The 24,006-nt window shown below is 46.4% G+C and overlaps 1 protein-coding gene across 10 annotated transcripts in view; it reads right to left on the bottom strand.

Moving 5' to 3' along the window:
* LOC135915137 (uncharacterized) overlaps positions 1 to 24,006 on the bottom strand; it is a 140,740-nt gene that overhangs the window by 87,211 nt on the left and 29,523 nt on the right. For 3 of the 10 annotated variants that reach the window (XM_065448136.2, XM_065448131.2, XM_065448133.2), the window contains 2 exons: positions 16,817 to 16,909; positions 5,969 to 6,024 (listed from right to left, as the gene is read on the bottom strand). The exons of 2 other annotated variants lie outside the window; for them this stretch is intronic. In XM_065448136.2, the coding sequence (XP_065304208.1) occupies positions 5,969 to 6,024; positions 16,817 to 16,909 (149 nt within the window). The remainder of the gene's footprint in view (positions 1 to 5,968; positions 6,025 to 16,816; positions 16,910 to 24,006) is intronic. 5 more of the 10 variants (XM_065448134.2, XM_065448138.2, XM_070536850.1 and 2 more) reach the window with 3 other exon arrangements.

Raw genomic sequence — 24,006 nt, forward strand, 5'->3', positions numbered from 1 at the left:
CCACGCTTCTCTATATTAGCTCATCAATTTAAAGATTGTGCGACGATACAACCTTTTTCATTGAATAGTGGTGTTCTGGTGTTCGCCTAAAGCTTTTAAGAGAGAATCTCGAACCCAGGCATGGCGGCAACCACTCCTTACGTGAGGACGGGTGAAGGGAGCTTTCAGAGTATGCTTGCTTCCTCCATCGGTCCTTCGCTGTAAGGAGGCCTCACGTAAGGTTAGGAAGCACTCGAAGGAAAGGAACATTTCATTGTTTGGGCCTTAATCAAGGTGTGCCATTCGTGTGCTATATATTATGCTCAAGTGAATTGAGGCGTTAGTTTTTTTACAGTGAAGCTGTATATGGCTGGGCCTGGATGAAATTTCGGGCGTCTTAGAGCCATGTAGATCGAGGATTTGTCCCTATGCGTGCGCTCTTTTCGAAGATAGTCCAATACCGGGCCGACACGCGCCGCAGGTGAAACAGGCTTTAAGCCAACTTGCAAAAATAAGTTTAATATGTAAGGTAGAAATACACCCGTCTCAAATATTAAATTGATAACAATATATATTACACTTTAACTCGCGTGGGCCATGTCAACCTTATAAAGACCCACTCTTTCACGGTATTCAAAGCGCTTGCGTATCTGCTTTCCATTCCTTGCGTTCTCCCGAGGGGGCGATCCCGTGAGCTTACTGCCCCCCAAGACCGCGAGGCGGAAACAAATGCGAGCTGTCCATGCGTCCCCGATTCCACAACTTCGAACGTTTCACGTGATGAACCACCAGGTTTGAGAGGGAGTTTGCCGGGAACCAATTTTGTATGTCCTGTGCTCTGTGTGACGGCTTGTGGTTTTCGAGTGACCTCACAACGAATAGTGCACTACTGGACGTCGACGAACGCACAATCGCCTTGGCTACGGTGAAGCAGTGTGTGCCCTCGAAATTCGATGAGGTCCTTGTGTCTTGTACGTGCCCGGATTCGTTTGTAAAAGGTGTCGTGCTGCGTTTTTCAACAATACATGGGGATGTATACACCCTGGTACCTCATCACCTTCCGAGGCTCAACATCGCACAGGACGACTTGACGCGCCTCGCCTTCCATGTCTTCCAGCTCGCACGATCAAACTCTCTTATCTGCTTGTGTCTGCTTCAGTGGTCATGTAGCACTGCCTTATCCCACTAGCCAGGCATTCTTGTGCACAGTGCGCAAAAGCGTGCCCTGCACGAAACGAAACAAATGCAACAGCTCGCGCGTGACACTATCAGTTAGTGCCGTGCAGCAAAAAAATAAAAACAAAAGGAGGCAAGAAACAAGACGGGGCCATTGACGCATCACTAACGTGATCTTCAAGCTCTGCTATGGGAGAACGCAAGGAAGGAATTTTGCTTGCGGAGCTAGACAGGGCAAGTGGAGGGAGCGTTATGTTGGCGGTGGCACTCGCGTCCTGAAATCTTGGGTTCGCGGCACTGAATAATTTTAGCTCGGCAATTATTGCGCTAGAACGTACTTTAGGAGGCGCGTAACAACTTCGCTCACATAACGGAAATTTCCCGCGTCGTGGTCTGGGGCCCTCAAGAGGGGAGGGGCAATAAGGCATGTATATATAAAAACGAAACAGGTAAGTAAGCATACTGGCGCTCACAGAAGGCTGGTTACTTTCCTGGTGAATTTAAGGCCCGGCGCAACGAAGAGTTTATCGCAGTTTGGAAATAACAGAATTTAGAGCTTGTCAAAGTGTGTTCGACCTAGATTATACATTACTCAAGCTAAACGCATGGCGCACATTTTGGGCTTGATCGCCGCATGGTTTGTACATGACTTAAACTTTAAATTGATGTGATGTGGCCGAGCTATTTCAAGCCAAAATCAAACAATGAATATGTTGCAGGAGGGTTCTTTTTTACAGGACTAGCGAGCCACCAGCTTTCATATGATGAAGGTTTCACAAAACAATTATTTCCGTTTCGTCTCGATCAATATGTGCCGATGCCTTATGAGACATAGAGATGTGGTAATTGCTTATCAAGGTCTACTCAGCTATGCTTGGTGTTGGTCACTAAATCCCTCCTTCACGAAGGATTTCTGAATCTTATAGCAAACTTTATTATTTAAACTCGCATATCTTCAGAATGCCTTCTTTTCTGGAGATTTCATAATGATCGGACCAAAATCCTCCTATTATAAACTAAAACAGAATGCTCTGTCAATGTATGTTCAAACATTGATCTTGCCTCTATACATAACTCAACCAGCTCATGTATCTCGTGACTCTGCGAATACTTATCATTTATCACTGATTGCCCAAAGTAAAGTCTGTTATTTAAACTTATCATAAAGAAATAAGCCAGTATAAAGTCACACCACTACATTTCAATACTCCCCAACCCCTGGAAGCCCCGAAAGCTGACGCACCTTGTGCACTGATTTCCAGGAGGCGTCGGGGAAATGGAGTTGGTAGTTCTCGTTTTTTTTATTTTAGACAGGAATCATTTTTGTGAAAACCAATTTGCCTTTCCTCTGTGCTGCCAAGTGCTTGTCATCGCAATGTATAGGTAGAGTGCTCATGTGTGTGTCATTTGGTTTCTTGTTTACAGTCTTTTTGTCACTTCCTGTGCTTTTCTCCAGAGACATTAACATTACCCATGTCAACCTTTTTCTCCAAGCGCACAATCGTTTCTTCTCATAATACACTAATAAATATCTACAGAATATGACTATTAGGTTTCGCAGTACTTATAGTTATCGAAAATTTCTGTACCTAGCATTCGTATCCTTGGCTTACGCATTCAACAAAACGGCAGAAACACGGAGATACTCAAGCAATTAGGTAATCATGTACACCAAACCACTCGCCTCATTGCACGCATCGGAAATCGACATCACGGCATGAAAGAAAGCAACCTTATACGCCGGGTAACCGCCTACGCCCTGAGCAAAATCACCTATGTCGCCCCGTACCTTAGCCTCAATGCAACTGACAAGCTCAAACTCAACACCATGATCAAGAGGGCCTATAAACAAGCCCTACATCTTCCCATCACCACCTCTAACGAGAAACTGGACGCCCTCGGCATTCATAACACCATAGACGAGCTTATTGAAGCGCAGCGTATTAGCCAGTACGAACGACTCGCCAATCCCACCACGGGCAGGCACATTCTACGCACCCTAGGCATAACCAACACCACCCAATTCGGACCAAAAGTACCCATCCCTCCAAACATTCGTGCTCAACTAGTTATCCCACCCATACTTCGCAATATGCACCCTGAACACAATCCGGAGCGACGTGCAGAACGAGCTAAACGACTACAAAAGCGCCACGACCAAGCCGCTGACGTAACCTATGTGGACGCAGCAGAATACCCCAACCAAAACGCCATGGCGGTCGTCGCAGTCGCAGGTTCGCAGTACCGCCTCGCCGCGGTCGCATCAATATTCACCACGCAACGCGAAGTAGGAGAAGAAACGACCATCGCTTAGGCCTACCCGGCTACCAATGCACACTGCATCATAAGCGATTCAAAAACGGTCATTCGTAACTACACAAGAGGACTGATAGCACCCCAAGCACAGAAGATTCTCTCTTGCACTCCTCCCTCAAGGCAACGCCGCGTGCAGATCATCTGGGCCCCTGGTCACACGGGTATGGCTGGAAACGAAGCCGCCCACGATGCCGCCCGAGCTCTCGCACACCGGGCGCATCATCCTTCTCCTCCGTCTTCCGATCCCAACCAGCCCTCTGTTCTGCATCGCGGTCACGCGCCGGACCGAATGGTCACGTTGAGAGAAATTCTCCTGCACTACCGCAGGGAGCGGTTACGCTACCCCCAGCCCACAAAACACTGAATAAGTCTCAATCAACCACTTGGCGACTCTTCTTGGCGAACTTTTCCGAACCCCGTGCTTTACAACCGCATGTACCCCGATGCATACTCTCCACTCTTCAAAGCGTGCGATGCCCTCGCTGACCTCGATCATATTATCTGGCAATACCCCAAAGCCTCACCCACGAACACCTCCCGCACTAACACACGCATAACTACGGCCGAGCAGTGGCAGACATTGCTGCTCAGCTTGGACCCAGAGGAGCAGCTCTGGGCCGTCCAGATGGCCGAAGATGCCGCCAGAAATCAAGGACTGGCCGCCGTCGGAGTTGGAATGCATCATGTAACCGCACAAAAACAAGGAACAAAGAAGGAAGTAGTGTCCTGTGTGTTTCTTCTTTGTCCCTTGTTTTTGTGTGGTTACATGATGCATTCCAATAACGACCACCAACTAGCCCGCTTATCCCTGTTAAATACGCCGTCTGAGGAAGGGGGGATTGGGGGCTAGTCTCATGACCCCCGCCACCCCTGAACCCCATCAATGACATAACAAAGTTTTATCTCTCTCTCTCTCGATTATTTCGCCCTTGCTTTGCGATCTGCTAGGAGGTTAGCTTGGATGGTGGAGCGACTGGCCCCAGCAGGCACAGGTCCAGAATTCCAATACCGAATCAGGACATATTTTTCTTAAAGGGCCCCTGAAACGGTTCGGACAAATTTTGTAGGCGCGTAGGGTACAGCTTAAGTAGAACATTCGCACCACAATTTAAGTGAAGCGTTACGTATTAATGGAGCTGCAAGCGATTAGAAGTTACCCTCCTCCCTAGCTATGCTTTTCCTCCTCAACTCGCTCGCCGAGCGAGCGGCGCTAAGCTCCGCCTTCACTGATTCAGCGTCACGATGCGACGTCACATCGCTCACTTCCGGTTGTTTAGGAGCACGCCCCCTCCCGCGCGAGACTTCTCCGCTAGCCGCTTGGCCGTCGACCGAGAGCTATCGAAGCAGCGTGCGTTGCGAGCATTCTGTCGTAGCGCGGAACGTGTCCGGTACTCCGCTAAAAACAGGCAAGCTGGTCATTTCGGCAAATGACCGGAGGCGTAAACTCAAGCTGATGAAGGAACTTTAGCGTAGACGTACGTGAGCAGCCTGATCGGTCTGCACGGTCCAGACACTTGCTGGCGCAGCGCTTAACCAGTCAAACAAAGCGCTAATATTGCTCTAACCAAGTGTAAAGCATTTTAAACATTTTTAAATCAATGTGTTGATGATTACACTCCTGCGAAAAATACACACCAGCAGCAAAGAATACACTTCGTTGCTGCTACTGTGTATGGTTGAGCTCTGTGCCACCAGGTGGCTGCACCGTGCAGACCGTTCACATTTGCCCTTCTGCTCATCTCGTGGCTCATCCCGGCACAGTCAAGCGGCCAGACCCTGTCCCCTTGCGCTTGCGTTTGCCCTAATACTGGACTCGCGGTTTGCAGGTCGCTAGGTTTGCAGTCCACAAGGCAACAAAGTCGAATCATAGTGCTCGCGAAAAAACTGAGACCGACTCTGATCGCGGAGCTCTCGTCAAAATGGAGTACGTTGTAACACAAGCAGACGACACTTGCTGTGTGCCGGAAGTGCTGAAGTGTACTAAAAAACTATTCTTGTGTATTCTCTTTAAGTTATTTTCTTTTTACAAAAACAAAGTAACTAACATTCCAGCTATTACGAGCATCATTTGTTCACCATAAAGTTGGAAAAATTATCGACCACGCGCCCTGGTCAGCCAATCAGATAGCTCGCCCATGTGACGTAATATGGGTTATTTGCATCATATGGGTAGGGGCGGCTTAAAATTCCGCCGAGCAGTGCGCTGCGATCGGCAGCGATGGGTATTTTTAAAACCTTATAATAAATTACACGCTTTACGCAGAGCACTTAGATGCATCAATTAATGATCAGAAGGACCTACTCTAACGACTCAGTACGTTTGTAGAAAATCGCCAAAATCGTTTCAGGGTCCCTTTAAACTATGATGCCTTCTTTTTGAGAAGCACATATCGCTTTTATTCGTAGCTTCATACTATAGTAAGGTGGATGACAATCTCTTCTTTCAATTACTTTTCACCTTTGTACATTCGTGTTGAAAAATTACCAAAAGCCTTACCACGCTTTCAAAGTGCTTTTTGGCACAGTACGTAAGTTGCTTCCTTTCTTGCTCATCTAAAACGCAAACAAAAGAAAGAAAAGCGATGAACACAGATTTTGCAAGGTTTACGATATACTCCGTGTTAATTCACAAAACGCTTATTAGTTTTATTGTGCGAGAAAGCAACCTCAATATGCCATGGCGTAAAGTTCACTTAGTTAATTTCCATTACCTGCTATTTCATCAAGTCATAGCTCTACGCTCACATGGGGCTGACAGTATAAATAATGTATAAATGAAATGAAATGAACATGTCTCTGCCTTTCCGAGTGGCCTTTCATCGTGCCGTGACGGCCCCATCACTACGTATATTCAAGTAGACGCTTTAATGATGGACATCAGCCACTGCACTCAAATTCCGTCATATCACATCATCTCCCTTTCCAAGGGTATACTGCATTCAGCACTTAGCGAGACTGTCGCTGCCAACCTACAAACTTTACCATGTCATTTCACAGCTGCAGGAAGAACCTCTCCATCACTGCGATGCTCGCTCCTAATGTAAGGCCTTCTCCTCTTTCCTTCCAGCAAAAACGAAGCGGAGATGTCATCAATCGTCCTCAAAGAAAATTTACTTTTAGTTTTGATGAAAAGTACTGTGTTGCCTTCTACGTTTACATGCTAGTTTGCGAACCCTCCAAAATCTCAGTTGGTGCACCTGTAGTTGTCGCAAAATCTACCATCCTTCAATTCAAGACGTAACATCATCGACGGTGGCAGAACTCAGAGGTATACATGCTTCTCTGGAGCTCATTTGTGAGGAAACATCCCCATCGTGGTCCATTTCTTATGACTCAAAAGTAGCTCCCCAGTGTCTTCTGTCGCTGTTCCATGAAGATTCTAACGAACAGTGACTCTAGGGCATCTGACAACTCCACAAAATCGACAAGGGCCACAAGTGCTTCTATCAGTAGGTACCGGGTCGCTGCGAAATTATGAACAGCGATCGTCCAGTGGTGGCGAATACAAAAGCGACGCGAACCTCCCTAATGACCGTATAAGATATTATAATGGAAAGAAATAGTTACCATGACGATAATTTACGTGTTTACTGTCATTAAACACGTAGATAAGCCTTGGCAGTGCCCACGCCATTCTACAACGTCGACATGCGCAAATACTGAGTGTCGGTACCTCAGGCGGCGACAGAGTGCAATTGTACTATAAATAGGCTTCACATTAGCTTCGTATTCACTGGGCCCGGCCTCGGAAACTTCGCCGCTTCCGTGGCAGTGGTAATTGGCGCCATCCATCGCGAGGGCGGGAAAGCAACTCCGCTTCCCTTGCACGGCCTCTTAGATCGGTGCGCGCGGCGCGCGCTGACCCAGGAGGTTGTGCCCTTTCGCCCCTCCTTTCGACTCCTATCGCCTTGCCCTCTTACATAACTCCCTCACTTACGACTAGAGTCACTGGTAAAAATTTCAGAGCACCGCAAAGGTCGGGATTTGACTGAAAACACTGAGCGGCCACCGCCATATACCTTCCAAGCCGACTGCGTCGCGGGAAGGCCGCCGTGTTGGGAGAGCTTGATATTCGGTGACACACCGGGTTGAGTGTTTACTGGAGTACGAATACTTTGTGTCCGGAGATAATGGTTGCTAAGGGCGAAAAGGAAATGTTATTTTGTGCGAAGTAATGCAGGCCGTGGTTGTTTTGCACGCCGATCGTGTTTACTGCTGGAACTGTGTTACGATTGTGGGCAGCAGCTTAGCGCTGCTATCGGAAGCTTTTGAACACGTTTTGTTTTTCCTTCCGCTGAGTGAGCTACGAAGGAAACATTTCGTCACTTCGAGCCACAATGAGGCAAGCTTGTGCTTTTGGGCATGAACATCGTGGACCACAGCATGGCTTCTATTGAATGTTTCCAAGCAGGACGAAACTAACACCTGACAGTGTCACAGGTACGTACGTTCATTGTATAATTTAACAAGCTAAATCGAACACATTTAATTTAGTTTGTAATGGGATACCGCACGTTCTCGACTCTGCCGGGCGACTTCGTCCGCCGTATACGCACGACACACTGCGACTGCTGTGTGCGCACCGGTGTTTGGCCGTGATCGTAAGACGAGATGTGCACAGCAGGTGTAAAAACCAACTTCGATGACTATTTTGCGCCTTAACTCTTGTGGAAGGCCAATATGAGCCATTTGCGTGACAACAGCAACGTATATGCACTCCTGTACAGTGGTGATGAGCAAGAGTTTGCTACATTGTGATTTATGAACGCGGCTGTCTAGTGCGTTCAAGAGCGGCTACTCTTCTCAACGTATTTATGACTGTTTTCTTAGACTGACAAGATTTGCTGCCTGTGAAAAAAAAGGCAGGAACTCCCACTAGTGACGCAGCCCTTTTTTTTCTAAGTTACATGGACGATGTATAAAATTCATGTGCTTTTAGAGCGGTTTATGTAACATGCATAGTGGCAGAGTGAAATTAAAGCTAACGGGTGTTCTGTTGTTGTGTAGTTCTTGTTATGCCTCAAGCACAACATTATTTTGGTATGCACCATAGCATTTCAACATAAAGCATAATATGTATGCTGACTCCAGTTCATTGCATGTGCTCGGCCTACAAGCTCAAACTTTGAAACATGTGTTGTGAATATCACCTGGCTGTTGGTTTCAACCACAAAATGCGTATGGATAAATGAGCAAAGGATTAGTGGAATGCGCATTTACTCTAGGCTTCTCAAAGTCTTCAGCACAAACGTGGTCCTGCAAATGTTTGTTGTATGGTTAGAAGTGTGATGCGGGTCACCCTAACGCTGGGCTGCCCAAGGAGGCTCCCAGGGCTTTTCCGAAGGAAGCCTTCTTCCAGACATGTGAAACAATAAAAACATGGAAGATAGCTGTAACAATAAGTTGAAAGACCCAACTAAAGAGACGAAGAATACGTTATAAAGGCTTAGAAGTTTAAGCAGTCAGACAATTAAAACAGCTTAATTGAGATGCAAAGGCGCATGTGGCCGCATATACGCGGCTTCAAGGATTGCTAACATTTAAACCATTTCTATTTTTCTACCAGTGCCAGCATAACTGCACAGAAAGCGGCCGTTATGTGAACGCACGACATGCACTGACCATGTTTTTATTGACGGCGATCGTCACGGTCTGCGAAAAACAAGTGCCATATGGGTCGAGTGCTCACGTGCGCGGAGAAATTATGCGAGTACCTGGTGCACGTAAGGACGCGGAATTCTCACACGACAAGTGTGTCTTCGCGTGCCACGACCACGGAATAACCGCGTGTGTTGAGCAACAAACGCGTACACGCGTACCCGCGTCAAGCATGCGAGACGCGAACGATCCCTGCAGTGAACTCCTATCTTCGAAGCATCGCTAACACCGCGTGCACTTCGCTTAAATCTCTTCTAAAACAGTGCCGACAAGCACAAGCAAGCTGTACTTATACCATCCACACGTGGGTGTTTTTTGTAGGCTTGAAGTTCCCCCGGCCGATTCTGTGTACCTATGCAGAACGACGCTGTCGGTCATTTTTCTCGGTCTGAATCGAATAAAAATTGGAGGACACTTAAGCTTCGCCTTCAAGAGTGGAACGCGATAGCGTTCCCGTCAACCCGCCAAGGGGTGTAAGATAATGCGCTACGGCGCAGCGATCACTTACGAGGCGCCCAGCATCGGACTTCGCAACCACCAATCACGCGGTGAGCGTCGACCAACGCAGCGATCGGCGCGGCAACGAAACGTGCGCCTGAGCAAGCGGAAGGAACCAAAGAACTCGGTGTCTCGGAGGGGGAAACGGTGTACGCATGCCAAACGTCGTCATCGGCACGGGCAGAGAGATACACAGACAGTGATCTAAAGAAAGGAAGGACGCTTGATTATGCGACCCGTAAGGAAGCACGGCGAAGCGTCGTCAGGGGAGAGGAAGTCCGGGCCGCGACGCACCTCGCACCGATCCCCGCACAGCCAACACCACCTAGATAGCACAAGGCCTGTTCACTACGCTCCATGACGTCGTGCTATTTGGCCCGAAATTTCTACTGCCAAGGCTGGCGTGACGAAAGCGGCGACGTCTAAGTCACTCTTGCTTACTCGGGAGCATTCCCATTAGATTCTGTGACAGTCGGGCCAGGTAGCATGATGTCCTGAATAGGAATGAACAGTCCAATTGTGCTATCTAGGTGGTGCTGGCACAGCCCCAAAGCGCGCGTGGCGCGCCACCTGTCGGGGCAGCGCCGTACATGGAGAGGAGGGGGTCTTCTGTGTTTACCGCAAGATGGCTCTGCGTCTGCGGAAAGAGCAGAAGAAATGTAGCGGAAACGCACTTCACTACTCGTGTAACTGCGACATCTGCAAGTTACATGTTCATAATTACTGATATACACCACAGTATAACATTCTATGGCTTGTTTCTAAGGCAACACCGCATTCACTAGAGACGCTTTTGTGCCGCTTTGAACCATCGAACTCCTGGCTGAGTGGTAGCGCCTCCGTCTCACACTCCGGTGACCCTGGTTTGATTCACACCCAGCCCATCTTGCAAGTTGTTTTTTATTCATGAAGTGCCTTCCGGGGTTAATCGCTCACGGCCAACGCCGCCGCCGCCGACGACACAGGGTTTTCTGCGACATGAGCTCCTTAACGCTGTCGCGTTAAAAGGACTTTCCACACTCGGTTCGGTTGCTGCATCCAAAGGCGCAGCAGTCAGACATGACTTCCTTGCAGTCAATTGCGAGCGCGAAAATTGGAACACAAAAAAAACGTAGGGAACCTGCGTTGCCTGCGCTCTCTGCTGGTCCGCCCGGGGCTTGGTAGGTATATGGCACCCCATCGTCACGTGGTACGATTGGGACAATGAATGCATCGGCGCTGCGGGGAAAACGAATGCGGTACTCCGAAATATCTTCCAGTGATTCTACTTTGGACTGCCTTCGCGCGCGTCCGCCGGCCCGGTGCCAGCTTTGCCCACTACATGAAGTTTTATGTTTTCTGTCACCGTTATACAAACGTATAACGTTTGTACAACGTTATTAACGTTATACAAACGTATAACGTTTGTATAACGTCTTGTTCAATTGGCCCGCAGGCACCTTGTTTCATTCGCAAAAAGCAAATCGGCACCTTACTCCCTGCGCTTTAAAACAATGTTTATGGGTAATAAGCGCTATGTTTTTGAGGAACGCGCACAGAGTGTGAAAGAATTGCAATAGCAGCCAACTCGACCCGGGAAACCCGCCGTGGTTACTCAGTGGCTATGGTGTTGTGCTGCTCAGCACAAGGTCGCGGGATCGAATCCCGGCCACGGCGGCCGCATTTCAATGGTGGCGAAATGCGAAAACACCAGTGTACTTAGATTTAGGTGCACGTTAAAGAACCCCAGGCGGTCGAAATTTCCGGAGTCCTCCACTACGGCATGCCTCATAATCAGGAAGTGGTTTTGGCATGTAAAACCCCATAATTTAATTTTAATGTTCGACGCGGGAAAGTCCCTTGCCCTACGGTATTGACACGAGCTAACCTTTACGTTTCCGTAATATTTGCCAACGCACGCAGCTTCCTCCCTAAACGCGATGTTCTGTCCAACCTCGTGTTGTCGTCTAACAGTAATTCGCTGATAATAACTGAAACCTGCATGACTGACGATATTACCTATACCGAGGTTCTTGCTGACTTGTCGAATTGATGCCTTCACCGGAAAGACCACGAAATCTCACGAGGTGGTGGTATGCTAATCGCCGCGCATCACCATTTATCGTGCTTTCTTGAAACCATTGAGGCTGACTTGGAAATAACATGACTAATCTGCCGCTCTTCGCCGTAGACTATTCTCTTGGGCGTTTGTTACACACCGCCACATAACACTCCTGATTTTTCGCGTAACCGTAGTAACATCTTGAGCGAACTTAGTGAAAAACACCCTAACACGGAGACCCTGGTTTTTGGTGACTTTTATTTGCCGCAAATCAACTGGACTAACAATAGTGCTTTAATAATAGGCAACGAAGCTACTAAAGAATTAGTTAATGTGTGTCTTAATTTCAGTCTATCTCAACTTGTGCTGGAGCCTACGCGGGTTACAAAAGACACATCTAATCTTCTCGACTAAGCAGCCATCCTGACAGTCGATCATCCACAACTTACCTCCGTTAGGTAAATGATCATAAAGTCATCCATGCCACGTTCACCTTTAAGCCCATGCGACAAAAACAATCCAACAAAACTATATGCCTATATGATAAAGGGAACTACGAAGCCATTAATTACGAGTTAGGCGACTTTTTTCAACTTTTCAGACATTATTCCATATGCACTCGCCTCAAGAAAACTGAACACTTTTTAAAAACAAAGTGAATGAACTCGTAAACAAACATATACCTAGAATAACCGTGCATACCAATCAAAATAAACCAGGGTTCACCAGAGCTCTAAAGAAGCTTGAAAACGAAAACAAACGTTGCTTCCTGCTAGCCACGCGCCTTGGGAGCATCGAGGGTTGGTAAAAATACTACATGACAGAAAACGCCTACCTGAGTGCCCTTCGCACTGCTAAAAAAATCATTTTTTAACGTCGACGTACCCCAGATACTTATTATAAATCCTCAGCACTTCGGGCGTATTTTAAATCCCTAAGAAGCTCGTACTATCAGTGTGACGAATGCAGCAGGCGACGCCGCGACGGACGCCGAGTGCGCTGATATATTCAACACAGCATTTTTTTCCGTATTTACAACAGAAACTACCACTCCACACTTTCCACTAACTACTAACGTAACATCGCATATGCCACCCATTGTATTTTCGATAGATGGTATATTATCAATAACTGAGATAAAATTATTTACTTCTTCTGGTGTAGACAAAATTAACTGAAAGATCCTAATGAATACTAAACAAATGCGCGCGGCATGCTTCACTCTGTTGTTCTAGCAATCATTGTCTACAGGTGCTTTACCAGATGATTCGAAAGTGGTGAAGGTCTTTCGAGTATTCAAAGCAGGTAACAAAGACTCCCCCTTAAACTACCGCCCCATATCGTTAACTAGTGTTACTTGCGAAATCATGGAACATGTCATATATTCGCATATCATGAACTTTTTAGACTCGCTAAACTCCTTTCATCCTTCTCAACATGGTTTTCGTAAAGGGCTTTCGTGTGAACCACAACTAGCTATCTTCCTTAATGATCTCCATGTTAAACTTGATAACAACGTTCAAACCGATGCCATCTTTCTACACTACTCTAAAGCTTTTGACACAGTGCTTCATAACCGCTTGATACTAAATTTATCCAGATTGAACTTGGATCCTCGCGTAGTACAATCGATAAAATAATTCCTTACTAATCGTTCCCAGTTCGTCCTTGTCAATAACGTCTCCTCCGAAGCCCTCCCTCTCACTTCAGGTGTCCCTCGAGGCTCGGTCTAAGGACCGCTTCTTTTGCTAATATACATTAACGATCTTCCGCTGCATGTATCTGGTCCTATTCGCATGTTCGCTGACGACTATGTGATTTATCGTGCTGTGACTAACATCTCTGACCAAGCATCTCTCCAGAATGACCCTTATAACGTGCAGGACTGGTGCAACCATTCGCAAATGGGCTTGAACACTAACAAGGGCAAATTTATTTCGATTTCCCGCCGTCGTAATCCTTATCTCTCTACTTACACAATTGCAAATGTCCCAGTAGAATCAGTTCTAGCCTAAAAGTACTTAGGCGTAACTCTGTCCCACGGCCTTTCCTGGAATACGCATGCGACTAACGTAATTTCGTCCGCAAACAAGACCCTTGGGTTCATGAGGCGTCACATTCATCGTGCTCCACAGCACGTCAAACTACTCGCATAGAAATCATTTGTCAGACCACAACTTGAATATGCCGCCGCCATCTGGAACCCTAATCAAACATACGTCATCAATGCACTGAAGTCAGTTAAGAATAATGCGACTAGATTCATTCCATTCTTCTTATTCATATAGCATCAGCATTTCACAATTCGAAACACAATCTAGCTTGACATCTCTTGCCTTTCGTCGTCGCATCGCCCCACTCTCTATTTATTTTAAGTCCTTTTACAGCTCAGTTAGCCGCCCACTTTACGTCACGCCATCATCTTCACGCATGCCACCACGCACCAGTCACGAACTCCAAGTTTCTCGTCCTCGAACAGAAACTGTCACTTCTCATCCATCATTCTTTCCTCGAGTTGCCAAGGACTGGGAAGACCTACCATTCAATGTCGGTGCCATCACATGTCCCTCACAATTTCTAGAAACTGCTCAAACTTGTATTTCAATGTAACACCTCCCTTTCCTTGTGTTTACATGTTAATCACCTCTTATGTAATACCCCGAATGGGGTCTTTAAGGTAGTAAAATGAAATGCAATGAAACCCTCTCAGTCCCGAGCCATGGTACGGGCATGGGCTGTACACATGGCCGGCTTGTTCGCAGAAATAGTAGAGTGGGCGGTGGTAGGGGGCTCGCCACTTGTCCGTCTTCCTAGCGTAACAGTACTGCGCGACGGGTGGGCGTGCTGGCGGCGGTGGCGGTGGACGACAGGATTGCGGCGCTACAGGGCCCTGGCACAGTAGCGGAGGGGGACCTTGACGGCGGCGGCGCCAGCGTAGCTCATCGCTTCCGGCTGGGGCTGCAGTGATTGTGGTTTCACCTCAGGAAATCCTACCGATTGCTTAACTTTTTCAACGTCACTACGACACACTTAAACTAGAAGTCACGTGGTAATGACGGCGAAGAAGGCCACAAAACTATCAATGATGAAACTAACGTTTTATGGAACGAACCTATGCCGTCAAAAGCAAGTTACACTCAAGAAAGAATGATAGCGGCGAACGCAGTTGACGATCATCGAATGCCTGATCTGCCGTTCAAGCACGTCGGCTTTTATACCTGGGTGATCGAAAGTTGCAGAGTACTCGGTGGTGCCCGTGTATCTTCCACAAAGTTCTACACAATTCGCGTAGCACATGCACTCAGATTACACAAGCTTCGTTGACAAACAGAACTATCGACAACATTCGAGAAACTTCTGATTTTTGCGGGAGCGTCCCGAGCTGAGCGATAACATTTGTTAGATTGGTGAAATTCGGCCACACGGAAAGGATAAACACGTCCACATGTCAATATTCGAGTCTTTTTCGCCACTCCACTAACGAAAACCAGTGTCTAAGCAGCGTTGACCACTTTTACTACCGCTGGTCTTTTCCGGATGTTCCAGCAGCGAATGCAATTTTGGAGTACAGACAAGCGACACCTGTTATAAAAGTGCAATTGTTATGTTTCAAGACCCATTTGGAGGTACAAAAACTATAGAGGAAAAACATCACGTGGACCTTCGGACTCTACAACCGCTTGTCATCGGTGAACGCGGCAGCTCTGAGAAGCCTGTACGACTGCGTTCAAATCCATATTAGAGCTATCAGAACTCTCGAAGTACTGGAATCGTCTCATGCTGGCATACTATGCGAGGTGCTCGCTAGTTCGATTCTACACCAAATTATGGTCAACTCTGACCAGCGGAGAGTATTTAGTACGACGAGCACGATTGAGCAGAGATAATCGTTTGAAGAACTTGACCAGTTAGCAAAGTACCTCGCGTTAAGCTAGAGAGAATAAGAAATGAATAGAAGGCAATGTCCTTAAGATAGTGGATATCATCACAGTTCTGGATGTCATGTGACTCCTCCTGCAGCTATAAGTCTTCTAGTGTCTAACAAACTCTCAGGCCTATTTTGTCAAAAGAGAAACGAAACAATAGAATGTGACGCATGTGTTCACATCGAAGTGAAAAAGCGCCTCTTATTGGCACCTGGGTGCTGCTTCAGACATAGCTACATACGGTTGGTAAGTGAGCTGCTCATACTCTCAAGCAAAGCATGCCTCCTCCTTGTAGAGGAGGCGTGCTTTGTAGGAATTTTGACCACGGAGGAATTTTGAACAGTGAAAGCAAAGGATATAGCCGCTTCCTCCACCTCCTCCGATTAGGAAGCATGGACAGAGGCGGCCGTAGCTAACTGGTCCTGCCAGCTGATCGCAGAGACGGAACATTTCAAAACAATGCTATACTCGGCGGCATCAACCTAGAGCACATCGGTTGAATTGCGGAATTTTCTGTGTACGGCCTTGAGCCTTTGCCTACTCTGCAGGATGTGATGTATATGGTGCACGTTTTCTTGGTAGTCGTGGAATCTGTTGATTATCGCGTATCTGGTGTGAAATGATGCATTTGGGGTGAGCGAGAGACAGTGGGGAATTGCCTAAGGAGTCGAGAATATGTCGGCCCTTTTTCGTTCTGGAAAGGCGGGTGTACTGGGAGGTGAGATGGCCTTCCACGAGCTCGTCGGGGTTGTTAAAGCTACCGGTCTGCATTAGTCGTCCTGTGGATGTGCGTAGTGGAAGTCCTAGGGCGACTTAGCAAATTTTATGAGGAAGAGGGTCGACCTGATCATTTTTCTTTCTGAGAAGATATAAGTATGGGAGTGCATAAGTTACCTGTGTACATGCAAATGCTTGTATTAGTCTCAGAAGCTAATTTTCTCGAAGAATGCCGCAATGGTTGGACACGCGGCCGAGGAGTCAGAGTATTGTCGACGGTCGATTGGAGTGTCTGGAGGGTGTTCGTATTGTGTCAATTTCTCTTAACTTGGGTACATGTGGGCACATGTTGATGTTTGATGCTTCGAGCAGAGAGCAAAAGACACTAATTCGGTCGAACAAATTTGATTTAGAAAGGAATGGTATGCAAAACACACCATTCCGGTCAGGATTTAAGCACAGCTTCAGGTGTACAGAGCCATAAATGTACGAACGGTTCGCTCACCAAAGTCACACTTTTGGACGGATTTCAGAGTGTAGCCATACGTGGTGAGTATAAGAGCAACAGCCAGCCATTTCCATCCATCCTGTGGCAGTGCTGAAATCAATAGCTCAGTTAAGCGAATTTACCTTGGACCAGTTCAACCCCACTGTTAACTTGTCTGCTACGTCGGTGAGACGACGCCCACTTCACAGTGTGAAACCATGCCCCATAGCTGCTCTTAAGGTGCATGGTGAATGTCGTTATCATTCTTAAAAAATTGGGAAAATACTTAGAAAATGAATAAGTTTAGGAAGCGAGCGGTCACCTTCCTTCAAGCAGAACTGTTATTTCGTGAAATAATGAATGAACAATTTTTTATTGCGTAGCCAGCGACAAACCAGCATGTCGGTACTGGTGCTTTTTGGGCAGTAAACGACGAATTGAGGATGATGCTGCAGACGCAAAACGGAACTGTACGGCAATATACAAACGTACACACACACACACACACACACAAGCACACACACACACACACACACACACGCGCACACACACACACACACACACACACATATGTATATATATATATATATATATATATATATATATATATATATATATATATATATATATATATATATATATATATATATATATATATCAACATTTAGCTTTAGGCTTAAAGTTAGGCACTGGGAGGCACGCGGAGACCGCCTGTGTACATAAGTTATGCGGCCAGGGGGACGCCAGGTAAGAGGTCAGTTCTCTCTGTCAGCAGCCTAATTAACTAAATTTGAGTATTTCACTTGTACACTGCAGTACGTGGGTAAGTTTTTATTGAAAAATAGAGGCAGTCGTATTCCTACGCAGTATCAGCTCGAAGAATTCTTATAGCGTTTTTTTACTGAGACATATCCGACGCCAAACTTTAATTGTCATTCGCATGATTACGGATGCAAGAGAGTTCGGATCGGCGCAAAGGTGCCCCCTGATGTGAAGCGGCTGTTGCGTGCGGCGCTCAGTTTAACAATGGGACCTGGCATTCGCAAAGATGATCACTGTCCCCCTTCCCCTCTCGGCTGGCGAACTAAAAAGAAAATCGAACCCGGAACCACTGCTATACCCGCGACCGCGCAGCGTCTAACGATGGCGGCAGCTACCATGCCGAGATAACAGCGCGAGCGGGGAAGCCGAAGGGCGTGAGGAATAGTGACTAGAGGAGCGGGCATGGTCCTTGCTTGGGCTACACAAGTGGATGCTGATTTCCATGTATTGTAACTTCTATTGAAATCAAAGAGCAATAACTGCACAGAATATCACGCTGTCATATCTTGACTTTGCAGCCGAGAGGGAAAGCGGAACTGTTATTGTTGCCTATGCATCCAGGATGTTGTCACACTAAACACCGCATGCAGCAGCCAGGTCACATCACAGAGGAGCTTTGCGCCGATCCTCACACTTTTGCATGCGTAATCATGCGAAGGACAATTTAACATTGGAATAGGATATATCGTAGCATGGGCACGCTAGAAGAATTCTTCCAAGTGATACTCGGAGAAACACGACTGCCTCTAACTTTTCAATACAAACATACCCACTTACTGTAGTCAACAAAAAATTATTTATTCAATTTTAGTAAATTGGACTGCTGACAGCGATAATCATCATCTAACCTTGTGTCCCCCTGGCTACGTATTTATTTGCACTGCTGGTTTTCACGTGCAGATAAGGGCCTTATTTTAAGAAAGCCGTAAACCTTAATTTTGAAAACGCGGTATATATATGGTGCTGCCCTGTGACAGTTTTCCCCCTCCTTGCCTCGCGTCAAAGTCAACCTAGCGGCCACTAATCTCTATGCCGCTGCCCTTTTCTGACTTAGGTGTGCCTCCTCCTCTTTTTTGTTTCTTTTTCCTTTCTTTCTTTGTTTTTCACTGACTTCCTTGCCCTAGACACATGGAACTCCGCCTTCCTTTCGCCCTGCATTGTTGCCAATAAGGCAGCTGTAAATCTGAAAAAGTGCCAGGGAAGAGTGAATCGCGGTCACAGTGGTCCGTTTCGGTTCCATGTATCTGAGAACGACCGGGCACCCGTTCTGCAATCTTTTCTAACAGCGCCGAACTGCCATTTTATGGTTTACCCTGATGAAGATCGGTGCACCAGCTGCATTTAGTGAAGTTAATTAGTTGTGCTGCTGACCTTGCGTTGTAGCAGCATTGATCAAATTATATATATATATATATATACATTGCCACGACCTCGACACACCTGACAGCCACTCGGTGCAATTCGGTGCCACGTGCGAGGCATGTTGGGTGGCTCCCAGAAGAAGACGACGACGAAGGTGCCAGGATAGCGATATGTAACAGATCTATAGCGTCGACCGAAGTCTTTTGTGGCTTTGTCAGTGACAAATTGGTGCAGTTGCTGGGTACATGTCTATGTACTCTGACCCCCAGGAACTGGAAGCGGACAACCTACGCAAAAGCCGGCGGCTTTAAAGACTGCCTCCGGAATACGGCGTGCAAGATCTGCCGAGGATTTCCACCACAACCGCAAGCCAGACACAGGAGGCATACGGTATGGGACAGCTTCCTGCATCGCTGGTTCTCCACACCCCACGCTGGCCGTGGCCTTTCCATGGTGAGCCTTTTGAGGACGTCGAAGACTGGCTCGGACTTCGATCGTGTGGCTGACGTCAATTATTGGGACGAGCACAAAAAGTTAAGGAACGTGTACTTCGCCCTAGAGGACTCGGCCCGAACATGGCTCGCTAACCACGAGCCATCATTCACCACCTGGCAAGAATTTCAACGGCAGATACGCGGTACCTACAGCAGCCCCGCAAGAAAAGAGCCAGCAGAGCAAGCCCTTCAGAATAGGGTTCAAAGGCCCAACGAAAGCGTAGCCATGTTCCTAGGGGACATGTCGGGGCTTTTCAAGCGTGCTGGCTCTGGCATGACAGAAGCGAAGAAAGTACGCCTGCTGATGCCTGCAGTGAACGAGCAGCTGTTTGCTGGACTGATACGAAAGCCTCCAGCTATAGTAGCTGAGTTCGTCAGTAAGGCGACAGCAATGGAGCGAGCCTTTCAGCAACGCTCCTCGGTCTACAATCGCCAAATCAGTCTGGAATCAGCATCTTCTCTCTTGTTACCCTATGACACCGATGCGCTTCGAGAGCTTGTGGGTAGTGTCGTGCGTGAGGAGCTCGATCGACTGCAGAGAGTGCGATTTCAACCGACCATAACATCCCTCACAGATATCGTACGCGAAGAAGTACTCCAGGTGGAACAGCCATTCGTGCAAGCCAGACCTGAAGCCGCGCCCGTACTAACTTATGCGCAAGCAGTGAGGCTACCTGCGCAACCCGGGAACCACCGTAACCCGCTTTCTTCTGAAGAACCGCTGTGCCACTACCAGGGCCAAGCTTCACGTACAAACATGTACGGATCCACGAGCCCCCGAATTATATACGCGAAAGTCAGACGTGAAGCGCACACCTGACTATCACCCATTCTGCTTCCACTGTGGCGAAGCAGGCCACTTGTACCATAATGCAAAATAGAAGTGAGGCGTGCAGACAGGACACAAGAGTAGAGAAGTGGACAACACGAACGCCGACTATCAACTGAAGGGAGCACTGAGGCGAAAAATGAAAGAAGACACAAAACTCATCTGCGCATGCTCAGGAATGGTAACACCACGTGTCAATCGGGTACACGTGCTGGTCTACGTGAGAGATAACTGTTAAGGCACTTAATCTCTTCCTTATGTAAAGTAATCGAAGGCTGACTCACGCACGCATTTCCACTATTATAGATATGCCATGCCTCTACCATAAGACGCGTATCTTCATTCTTATGCCTGTACAGTATCGCGCATTTATCTAACTCTGGCTTGCAGTTACAATCTCGGCAATGTAGCGAAAGATTATAAGGCGATCCACCGGTTAACGACCTTTTATGCTCCATTAGCCTCTGATTGATACACCGTCCCGTTTGCCCTACGTAGAACTGGCCACAGCTAAGGGGAAATTGATAAACCACACCCATATGACATTCAGTAAAACTGTTGTTCTTATTGTGCTTCACTGGACAAATATCTGTTCGTTTTTTGCCTTTAACCCGCTCCTTTTTATTCTGTACGGCAGCGCATATGTTACCTAGCTTATTGGGAGCAGTGAAAGCAACATTAACATCATATCTACTAGCAACTTTTTTAAGCCTGTGCGACACTGAATGAATATACGGAATAGCCACTACTCTTATTTTGCGATTACTGCTCTCTGTAATTACGTCCGTCCCTCTCGAAACCGACTTCTTTAGGCGCTCAGCTACAGTGGCCACCGCTACACTAGGATAACCTGCTTCTAATAGGCGCCGGACCTGCGCATTAAAACCGGCGCTCATTTTGTGCAAGCAAGATCTTGTGAGGGAAGACTTAAGGCACGACATGGCGATTCCGTTTTTTACTAATTTAGAATGCTTGGATTGAAAGTTTAGCAACGGCTTCGAAGATCTTGGGGAGTACTGCCAACAAACATGATTTTGTTCGAAGATCAAGGAAATGTCAAGAAACTGAATTACGCGTCGCTGAGGTAATTCCTTGGTAAACTTTAATCCTCCCCCATAAAGTTTAAATTGCTCACTTACCGAGGTAGCAGCATAGTCTAATTCTTCCCTATTGCAGAAAATCAGGTAATCATCAGCGTAACGAAATATCCTGGTAACGCTATCACCTAAGGCTTTCTTTAAGCAGTTGTCAACCTTACTCAGGTAAATGTTGCTAAGAATAGGGGCAACCTTTGAGCCAATGCAAATGCCTGATTTCTGCAGAAAAACGCCATCTCTCCACCCAATCAGCGTCGACTTCAAGTACATTGAAAGAATTTCTAGAAAAGCTCCCGTGGAAACACCGCAATCTGTCAATAAAAGCCGACTCTTGCACTTGTTCTTTAATGCACTCATTTACGGAATTTAGCAACCCGTCATGCGACAAGGAATATTGCAGGTCTTCGGTATCCATACTAAAAGCTGTACAATCACCCGGATTCTCCTCTCTTAAATAGTGAACTAGCACCTGAGAATTACGTAGGCAAAAGGGATCTGAAAAAATTAGTGAAGCTAGGCAGTTCTCTAGGTAACTAGCGACCCCGACCTGCCACGTCCCTTTCTCTTACACTATAGCACAAAAAGAAATTTCGAAAAGGAATTTCGGCCAAGACCCATAAACAAGAAATTCCTTTTCGTGCTATAGTGTCAGAGAAAGGGACGTGGCAGGTCTGTGTCACTAGTTACCTACAAAACTGCCTAGCTTCACTAATTTTTTCAGATCCCTTTTGCCTACGTAATTCTCAGGCGCCAGTTCACTATTTAAGAGAGGAGAATCCGGGTGATTGTAAAGCCTTTAGTATGGATATCGAAGACCTGTATTATTCCTTGCCGCATGACGGGTTGCTAAATTCCGTAAATGAGTGCATTAAAGAACAAGTGCAAGAGTCGGCTTTTATTGACAGATGCGGTGTTTCCACGGGAGCTTTTCTAGAAATTCTTTCAATGTACTTGATGTCGACGCTGATTGGGTGGAGAGATGGCGTTTTTCTGCAGAAATCAGGCATTTGCGTTGGCCCAAAGGTTGCCCCTATTCTTTGCAACATTTACCTGAGTAAGGTTGACAACTGCTTAGAGAAAGCCTTAGGTGATAGCGTTATCAAGATATTTTGTTACGTTGATGATATATAAATGACTTAGTAAATATCTATAAAGATGCGAAATACGTAATGTACGCAGACGACGCCAGTATATTTTTTTCGTCACCTGACTCTAGTAGCCTTGAGAATAAAGCTAACACTGCTCTGAAAACTCTTCATGTGTGGTCAAAACAAAACTGTCTACAAATAAATATAAACAAAAGAAAAGCAACAATCTTTAGGCCAAAATCTAAGCAATAAACCAGTTCCGTCAACCTTGTTTATGACGATGTAAACCTAGAAATTGTAGATATTTTTAAAATACTTGGCGTTATTTTCACACAAGATATACTTTGGGACATGCACATAGAATCGGTATTGGGCAAATTATCTCGTGTAGTTGGGATGATGGTGCGGCTGAGACCTCTTTTACCTTACAGAATCAAGGTTCTTATTTATAACACCCTATTTTTTTCTACACTTTATTATTGTCTGCTCGTGTGGGGTACCACATCGCATACGTATCTAGAAAAGATACATGTACTTCAGAAAAAATTTTTGCGAATACTATTTAACCTGCCTTACAATGCCCACACATCAGACTTATTTCAGATAGCAGATGTAATACCCGTTTTTAACTTTTATAATTACAAGTTAAGTCAAGCTTTCAAACGGGAGGTAAAAGAGAACTTAAAGTTTCTTCACGAGTTATCTAATCTCACCAGGAACACACATTCTTACATTACAAGGTGTACGGAACAGTGGAAGGTGGTCACTCCGCGTGCCAATTATTCTACACAAAAGATATCACACACACTACCAACACTTTTAAATTTGTTTCTGAAATCAGGTCTTGACATTTATATAACTGGTGTACGAGCTTTACGTGAACATTTTGTCACTCAATCTGTCTTAAATAATTGAAGATCGTTTTTCAGATAAGTTGTGTTCTTGCGTTTATATTTGTGCATATTTCACATATAGTCAATTGTTATGTATATATATGCCTCCTGTGCAATCGCTGTTTGCCTTGTAAAGGAGGCTGCGGGCTCTAGTCAAGTCGCTTGCCCAAAGCGACTTTTACCCGCAGTCTCCCCCATCACTGATGGAAATAAAAGAAGTTATTATTATTATTACCTGATTTTCTGCAATAGGGAAGAATTAGACTATGCTGCTACCTCGGTAAGTGAGCAATTTAAACTTTATGGGGGAGGATTAAAGTTTACCAAGGAATTACCTCAGCGACGCGTAATTCAGCTTCTTGACATTTCCTTGATCTTCGAACAAAATCATGTTTGTTGGCAGTACTCCCCAAGATCTTCGAAGCCGTTGCTAAACTTTCAATCCAAGCATTCTAAATTAGTAAAAAACGGAATCGCCATGTCGTGCCTTAAGTCTTCCCTCACAAGATCTTGCTTGCACAAAATGAGCGCCGGTTTTAATGCGCAGGTCCGGCGCCTATTAGAAGCAGGTTATCCTAGTGTAGCGGTGGCCACTGTAGCTGAGCGCCTAAAGAAGTAGGTTT

The sequence above is a fragment of the Dermacentor albipictus genome, chromosome 4 (assembly GCF_038994185.2).
Source record: "Dermacentor albipictus isolate Rhodes 1998 colony chromosome 4, USDA_Dalb.pri_finalv2, whole genome shotgun sequence".
Classification (NCBI taxonomy): domain Eukaryota; kingdom Metazoa; phylum Arthropoda; class Arachnida; order Ixodida; family Ixodidae; genus Dermacentor; species Dermacentor albipictus.